Source organism: Cynoglossus semilaevis, chromosome 11 (assembly GCF_000523025.1).
Source record: "Cynoglossus semilaevis isolate Cse_v1.0 chromosome 11, Cse_v1.0, whole genome shotgun sequence".
In the NCBI taxonomy this organism is placed as follows: Eukaryota; Metazoa; Chordata; class Actinopteri; order Pleuronectiformes; family Cynoglossidae; genus Cynoglossus; species Cynoglossus semilaevis.
The window spans coordinates 4,623,013-4,631,004 of record NC_024317.1 but is presented as its reverse complement, the minus strand read 5'-3'; the positions used below and the strand labels follow the sequence as shown (position 1 = coordinate 4,631,004).

At 40.9% G+C, this 7,992-nt stretch overlaps 2 protein-coding genes across 2 annotated transcripts in view; one reads left to right on the top strand and one right to left on the bottom strand.

The window, feature by feature from the left end:
* Positions 1-3,796, top strand: part of LOC103386005 (calcium-binding and coiled-coil domain-containing protein 1-like) — a 5,240-nt gene extending 1,444 nt beyond the window's left edge. Inside the window, exons 5-11 of the mRNA XM_025060320.1 lie at positions 125-379; positions 474-599; positions 1,553-1,645; positions 2,245-2,335; positions 2,432-2,557; positions 3,113-3,194; positions 3,727-3,796. Of these exons, the coding sequence (XP_024916088.1) occupies positions 125-379; positions 474-599; positions 1,553-1,645; positions 2,245-2,335; positions 2,432-2,557; positions 3,113-3,194; positions 3,727-3,754 (801 nt within the window). The 3' untranslated portion in view covers positions 3,755-3,796. The remainder of the gene's footprint in view (positions 1-124; positions 380-473; positions 600-1,552; positions 1,646-2,244; positions 2,336-2,431; positions 2,558-3,112; positions 3,195-3,726) is intronic.
* A 752-nt stretch (positions 3,797-4,548) lies between these two features.
* The window catches only part of LOC103385998 (retinoic acid receptor gamma-A-like), a 47,756-nt gene continuing 44,312 nt past the window's right edge, over positions 4,549-7,992 (bottom strand). Inside the window, 3 exon segments of the mRNA XM_025060319.1 lie at positions 4,549-7,303; positions 7,517-7,675; positions 7,771-7,975. Of these exon segments, the coding sequence (XP_024916087.1) occupies positions 6,948-7,303; positions 7,517-7,675; positions 7,771-7,975 (720 nt within the window). The 3' untranslated portion in view covers positions 4,549-6,947.

The window sequence follows — 7,992 nt, the reverse complement described above, 5'->3', positions numbered from 1 at the left end:
TATATATATATATATATATGTGTTTTATTTCCTGGCTACATTCTGTTAATTTTACATTCTATCATTAATACAACAAATATATTTGCTCCTGCCTGGTAAAATCCTCCTGTCCCATCACCTCCAGGTGGAGAATGAAGCTGGTCTGGCGGAGGTGCGAGAGCTGCAGGACAGGCTGGATATGAGTGAACATGTCAGTGAGGGCCTGCGTCGAGAGCTGAGGGAGCAGGCCACCCGTAAGACCCAGATGCACACCGAGCTGCACCAGGCCCGCATGCACGTGGCCCAGCTGACCCTGCAGCTGTCGGAGGAGAACCTGGTCCTCAGGGAGGAGCGAGCCACCTGGGTCCTGGAGAGAGAGGCTTACAAGCAGGCAGCAGAAGTCAGAATACAAAGACTGATTTTGCACACTTTTGAACTGTGTAACCCCTGTTTTTGTGGGGTTTTTTAATTATTATTTTCTTATGTTTATTCAGACTGCCAAAGCTAAAATGCAAGACCTGAGCAGTGAGGTGCAAAGGAAGGAGGACTGGCTCCAGGAGGAGAGGATGGAGAGGGAGAAACTGGAAGCAGAGCTAGGGAGACACAGAGAACATAACAGAGTAATTCAATGTGAAAGAGGACATTTTAGTCCAGCTGGGCCACTGGTATCGAGTTGTAAATTAAATCTGTCAGAAACAACATTAAACATCGTTTATTTGGTTTTATCAAAGCAGTAACTTAAACCATAAGGATGTCAGGATTATAGATTTCCTCAGAAAATGTATCACGATATTACGATTATTATACGTCAACTGATTTCTACAACACTTTAAATGGGTAAAGTCACATAAACACACCTTAAAGTTTCGATGCTAACATAACAAACATATATAGCAACAAAGTCAAGTAATCCCACTGCTCAGGTTAACGATAAAACAACAAATGCTACACATGTAGCATTATTACTGATAGCCGAACCCGTGTCGTACTCGTAAACAAACAATTGCAAGTGGCACGCTAACATTTAATGTCCTACCAATTCAACGTTACGTTAGGAAAACATTGACGTATTATATCCAGTAAATGTGTATATTTACCTTTACTTTGGCGAACAATGTCGGACGGTTGTCCCGCAGGTGATGAACCGTGTTGGACGTATTTCCCCACACAGTCTCGCTTCTCTTCTGCAACTTGTCGGGACCAAAAACAAAGTAACACATCCGGCAACACGCGGATGTTGTCGTTGTGTAACTTTTATTTGTTCCGTTTGAGGTGCGTTTAACTATAGTTCAGGGATGTTGTTTTCTGGCGGTATTAAGGAAACGTTACGATAAATGAACCATAGAGCTTAATACCGCAATTTATTATATAAAATCAGAAAATCAGGTTGAACCTGGAATCCTGACACAGTCCAACTGTGAACTATAAACCTGACAAGTATTTATCAACATTGCACAGTGGTTTTTCTGTCATGTGATCGGCAGCAGAAAAAAACAACAAAAAACAGCACAACACATTTTATATTAATTGTAGAACATGAGATAACCTTGTTACTCACTGCTGCCCCCTGCAGGTGCTGCTCAGTGACTCCCACAGAGAACTGCAAAAAGTGAGAGACATCCTGAGAAAACTCCAAACAGAGAGAGAGCAGCAGCATCAGACTCATGCAAGTGTTAGTATTACATGACATGACATGACATGACATGACGCATCATATCACATAATCACATCTCTTTACATCACAACAACTCTCACCTGAAAATGTCCAATATCAAATGCAGCTCTGATACAGAATTAAATCATTTTCTTGTGTAATCTAATCTAATTTAATCTAATTTAATCTAAAATAATCTAATCTAATGTAATGCAGACAATGAGTCCAGAAAATGGTTGCCATTTAGTCAACCACTTTCTTTGCCATTGTATTAATTATATTTTTTAAATATCATTTGTTGTTTTTGCAGTTTACAAACGACGACACATCAATCTCACCACTAGATGTCACTAAATGAATGACCCTTACTTACCTCCAAGTCTTGGCTGTCATACTTCCAAAAAAAATTAAACAATATACTGTATAAAATAAACATAAAACAACATGTCGCAGACAGAGATAAACACAGCTCCTGTATAAAATAAACATAAAACAACATGGCGCAGGCAGAGATAAACACAGACAACGCTACGTCATACTTGTTGTATTCTATTGTTTTGTGTCTTTTTTTGTTCATCCTGACGTGTGGGTTTGACGTGTCAAACTGACAGGACCTGCAGAGCTACATCAAGCAGCTACAGCAGAGATTTGGGACTGAGATAGAATCAACAGCAGAGGGAGAAGCCTCATCAGTGCCGCTGTGTAAGTCATACAAAAAAAAAAGTCTGGATAGAGTATTGTGTTTTTCTACTGCCCCTAGTGGACACTTGAGTTAAGAGCGTGTATTGTCCCAAACAGCTTCTGACTCGTGTTCTGAGGATGAAACGGACTCTGTCTCCGGGTCCCACAGATCAGTGTGTTCACCTCTCTTCCTGCTTCAGACACACACCCAGAGTGAAGACAACAGCGACGCCGCTGACGCACGTGTCGTCAGTCACACTCGTGAACACAACAAGGATCAGCTGTACTAAAAGTCCAACTGGCAAATATTTGACTTGTTTTGTCATTGAGCTCCACGCACGTCAGTCATGGTGTTTTATAACATTAATCATCAGCATCAGAAACAATAAAACTTTACACTGATTCTGACAGGTCACTTTTAACAACATCTCACTTCATCTATTCACATTTATCTATTCAGCAAAAAAGAAAAAAGAAAAGAAAAAGAAATGTCTTTGTTTTAAAATGAAACATCAGCTACTGACAATTTAATAGTCTTTGTTCAATCTTGTTTAAAAAGGTATCAAACTGTTTTTAAAATGAAACATCAGCTACTGACAGTGTTTGTTCAATGTTGTTTAAATTTTTTAAAAAGGGATCAAACTGCCGTGTAAAACTGCCCATTAATTTCACCTCCTGTCCAGTGATGACAGATTGTCATGAACAAATGTAAAGAATGTTGTGACTGTTTCTCACATGAGTCATTCAGATTCTTCCACTGTTGACTGACAGGCGAGCTTCTCTCTCCGGTCTTTTTATAGAACAAGCCGATGCAGGTAGAGCCTCGAGCCCAAGAACGGAAACAACCGATGCTACCCGAACTCATCGACCCCGTCCCAAGGTGACGAGTCTGGCTTTCCTCCAGTCACGCACAGCACACACACACACACACACGTAGTGTACACAGCCTGTTGTTTTCTCCATGACAACAGTCACACCTCCTAAAATAATATGTAAAAAAAAAAACTTTCTTCACGTTGACTTCTCATCTGACTGTTTGCTGTGACACCACAGACAGTGTCTGCCAACACACGCCGAGAAAAAAAAAATCACTGAATTATACAAAAGTGCAAATAAATATTTTTCATATTTTAGAGACAAATTTTATTTAATGTATTGAAATACAATTACCTACTTTAGTAATTTGTCTTTTAACTTTTTTTGACCTACCCCCATGAGTATGTTTCCTAAAAATATTTTTCAAGATGACTGTAAATTATGAAACAGTGGCCTGAGGTCCAGTGTGTACAATACCACTGACATCCACAAGGGGCACATTGATCTACTGGCTACTTGGTAAACAATGTAAGCACTGCTGAAAAATGTTAGCGTTATTTTCATTCTTACCGCTCTCTTTCCCCTTCTTTCTGCAGTGAACGGATTGACGCCCCCATGTGGTAACCTAAGGAACGACAGCTAAACCTACATTTGGTAAAAAAAAAACAATGAAGCAGTTTGTCTCTGTTATTTTTAACTTTTGTTTAAACGGGTTTTGACCTTTCCAAAACATTTGGTAGTCAGTAGATCAGTAAGAAAGTGTGTGTGTCTGTGTGTGTGTGTGACGGCTCTTAAATGCTTAAATGCATTAGCTCAAATTATCATGGCTAATTTCTTACTTGCTAAAAATATATAGTTTCATGACTCTGAGAGTGTGTGGGAAACTCTGTTTGTTTTTGTTCTATGAAGTTGAATCAGTCCCAGTGTTGGGTACATGTTGTGTAACGTCCTACACCGTACGTACGTCATCGTGGTGAGCCTGAACAGAAACTGTTAAATATTAATTTTGTACAGTATCTCAGCCTTAATTCTACATGTGTGTGTGAATCCCAAAAAACATGAGTGGGTGTGTGTGTGTGTATGTGTGTGTGGGTAACAGATATGTGTGAAATGTCCTCTCTCCGCTTGTTGAACTAATGTCACACGGAGAGTTGTGTAATAAAATGTCTGTGTTTGGTATTTTCTCATTACTGATATTAAAAGTTGTATCAAACCACTGGTTCCTGTTTTTTTTTTTCACAAAAATTAATAATGTATTTCTATCAAAATTAAACTGAATCTTACTTATTGACATTAGTGTCACTTGAGGTAAGGTATGTTTTTACTGCCATCTCTCCATCAGTCTCCAGGTCCTCCAGGTCCAGGACCTGGAGTGAAGCGATCTGTTTGTAGAGACAACACTCGGACAGTGAAACATCTGAGAACAAAAAGCGCCTTTATAAAAATACAAGAACGACAAAAATGAAAATAAGCTCGAGCAAACGATAAACCACAAAATAACAACAAAAAAACATTAATATATATATATATAAATTTTACATCAGAACAAGAACATGAGGCCAGTCTTTGTGTCCCTCTCCTTCTCTATTCGTGCGTTGGTCCAATTATGATAAAAGTCAACCTGAAGCAACTCATTAGGTGTAGAAATCCACATAACATAACGAGGAATAACATATTTCCACAGAACAGAATGAGGTTAAAATAAAGACGATACATACTGCATATGGATTAATGCAAAATAAAGACAAATAAAGCTTCAAACGTACTTTTCTAACTAGATCCACGCTATTGTCGATTGTATCTTTGGTCTTTCTGGTGTACATTTATAAACCCAGCCTTAACATGTGTCGTGTTTAAGGCTAACTTATTGCACGGGTTTACATTTGCAAAGGAAAAAGAAAAAAAAAGACAGATTTTGTAGTTTTTTTGGTTTGTTTTAAAGGAAGAAAATTGAAGTTAAAAACCAGCTGTAGAGACTGAACTCAGTGCTGGTTTTACCTTTACCTTCACCTTTACAGTGAATATTTTTAAACGTTTCCAACACCAACGTGTGCGTTGAGCCGATCATTAACACGAAGAGAAGCTGGTGGAGAACCAGAGGATTTCAACAGTCCAAACTTGTAGGCTTAAAAACAGTCAGAAAATCAGATGTAATTCATTCTTTATCCAAATCTGCAGCATCACATCGTTGTCTTCTCCGTCTATAGAAAGAACCTTCTTTGGGTTGTGATAGCTTAAAAACATTTCATCTTTTTTTTTCTCATTTTAACCCCCCCTTCTCTCCTTCTCTCCCACATATTTACTTATTCCACTTTTGCATAAATGCTTATGGCAGCAATGACACTCTCATGACATCTGCACAAGGTCACACTAACTATAAACACACACACGCAAACACACACACCTGAGGTTTCCTGTGATGTAAACAGCCGTAGGGATGACGTCTCTAACGTTGATTCTTCTGTCATTGGTTATAAAAGAGAAACAGTTTGGCTGAACTGGAGTCAGTTTTCATACCAAAGGTGGAAAAACCACATAAAATGAAACCAGAAGTTGTTAAAACTCTCCTAAATGCATAGAAAAATCTCAAATCTGTGATCTAGTAATTACTTGACGTATTGTTTATATAAATACCTTGATTTCTAAACAGTTAAAAGAGAGAGCTGAAGTCAACATGAGGCAGCAATAAACCGTCAATTCCTATGTATACATTTTCTTTATCTTCTAACCAAAATAATCAGATTCGTCCCTTTTGCCTATTGGAAATGGAAATTCAAGTAAATCACCAAACTGCAGATTTTAGTTTTCATTGCATTAATAGAAACTCTCTCTCTCTCTCTCTTTTTTTAAGTAAATGCTGTTTGTAGACGGACGACGAGTGGCCTCGTATTGAACCAACCTGAGACTGCGTTTACATTAATGTACCCTTTGATGATATGTACAATTCATGAGTGTAAATAATCGATTATCATAAGGTTGAGAGATGAACATTTCATTGGTCAGAATTCCACGCAGACCGAGCACCAAAAGTTCAAAGTTCCTATCATCGGCTGATGTTATAAACATCACATACCGACTGGGACTCGAACCAACAATCGTGTGTTTGAGTCCTGCTCATGACCTGGCCGCGGCCCGTTCCTAGTTCTATTGCTTTGTACTGGGTCACATGAAGCAGATCCATAAAAACACACAGAGAAGCTTGAACAAATACACACATGTCCAGTCAGATAAAAGGCAGGCAGAAAAAAAAAAAAAAAGAAAAGACGAAGGAGAAAAACAGGCGTAAAGACAGACCCAAAAAACAGGCACGAAACAGATATGTGTACATGTTAAGAAAAAAAAAAGTACAATAAAAAAATAAGAGGCGTATCTCTGAATAGTAATAAAAAGGAATTTCGAGAGAACGATAGCGCCACCTAGGCACCACGTAGAGTTCTGTTGGTTAATGGTAAATGAGCATCATTTTTTATACACAGCATAGCCCTTATAGATAACTGAGGAGTGCATTTTCTTCTGGTTCCACCCGGTGTGGACTCAACACTTTTGAAATATTTTTTTTTTCCTTGTTTTTAAAAGTCTCATTTTGGCACAGTGATTTTAAGCAGTGCTCACCTCAATCCACTGACATTTAGTGCTTTTGCTTCTCCTTGAACTGAAACACACCTTCCTTCCAGTCCAGAGTATGTGACAGTATTTGTAAGTATGTGCTGCAGGTATCGGATTGTTCCAGTAAGAGCCTGACATCGTGAGCTTTTCTCCATCAGCCACCGCTCGCTGACGTGTGGAAGGAGGAGGGAGCAGCGCCGTCCTGTCCACCTCACTGCGTGCTCCCAGTCACACCCTTCTTCGCCGCTGCAGCCGCCACCGCTGCCGCCGCCGCCTCCCCCCACGGCTCGCCGTCACTGTCCGCCCCTCGCTCCTTCTCCTCGTCCCAGTAATCGTCCTCCTCCTCGTCCTCCTCTTCCTCCACGGCAGACTCGTACGTGGCTTTCTCCTCCTGCTTGATGGCTGGCTTGGCCGGGGGGTCGGTGGGGGTGGTGGGGGCAGCAGGGGTGGCGCTGTCTCCTGAGTCGCTGCTGTCCTCGTAGGCGTCAGGGTTCTCCAGCATCTCCCTGATCAGAGGAGGCATGGGCCCTGGGATCTCCATCTTCAGTGTGATGGCTCTTTCTGCTCCTACCAGGCCAAAAAAAAAAATCAATTAAGAGTGAGTAATTAGTCTAATACTCCATGTTTTTGAAAAACTGGAGAACATGGAGGTCACCAGGAGAACATGAAAACTCCAAATAGAAAGACCGGGGATCAAACCCGTGATTTTCTAGCTGTGATTCGAGATTATCAACATGATGTGACATCATCTCTGGAACAGTTTAGTCGTCTTCAGCTGACCTTTGGTACTGATTCCTCGCAGGTCTGTGACTTTCATCAGCATGCGTGGAAACATATGAGGTTTGTTGGGGCGTCTGCGGCGGGTGTAGATCTTCAGAGCCTCCAGCAGGGGCTCCTGCAGCTTGTCCACCTTCTCCGGCTCTTCTAGGTCCATGCGGTCTGAGAGGGCGAGAAAAACAAAAAAACAAAAGTATGAATAATGAAGACGCACACATGTTGTAGAAGACGTGATCAGAAAGAACCGGAAACTCCACCTCCACAGATGAGGCAGATGGCGCTGAGGAGCCCCGTCTCCGTGTCGTCCATCTCCAGAGGCAGCAGCTGACCAGCGAAGGCAAACACCAGGTCTGTGAGCGGACCAAAGCCAGCGTTGTGCATCTGAGTCCTGTTGAGAGTCAGGCCATCGGAGAAGGTCATGGTGTCCTGCTCCGGTGTGTAACGAGTGCATATCCTCAGCATCTGCACAGAAGGAGCCG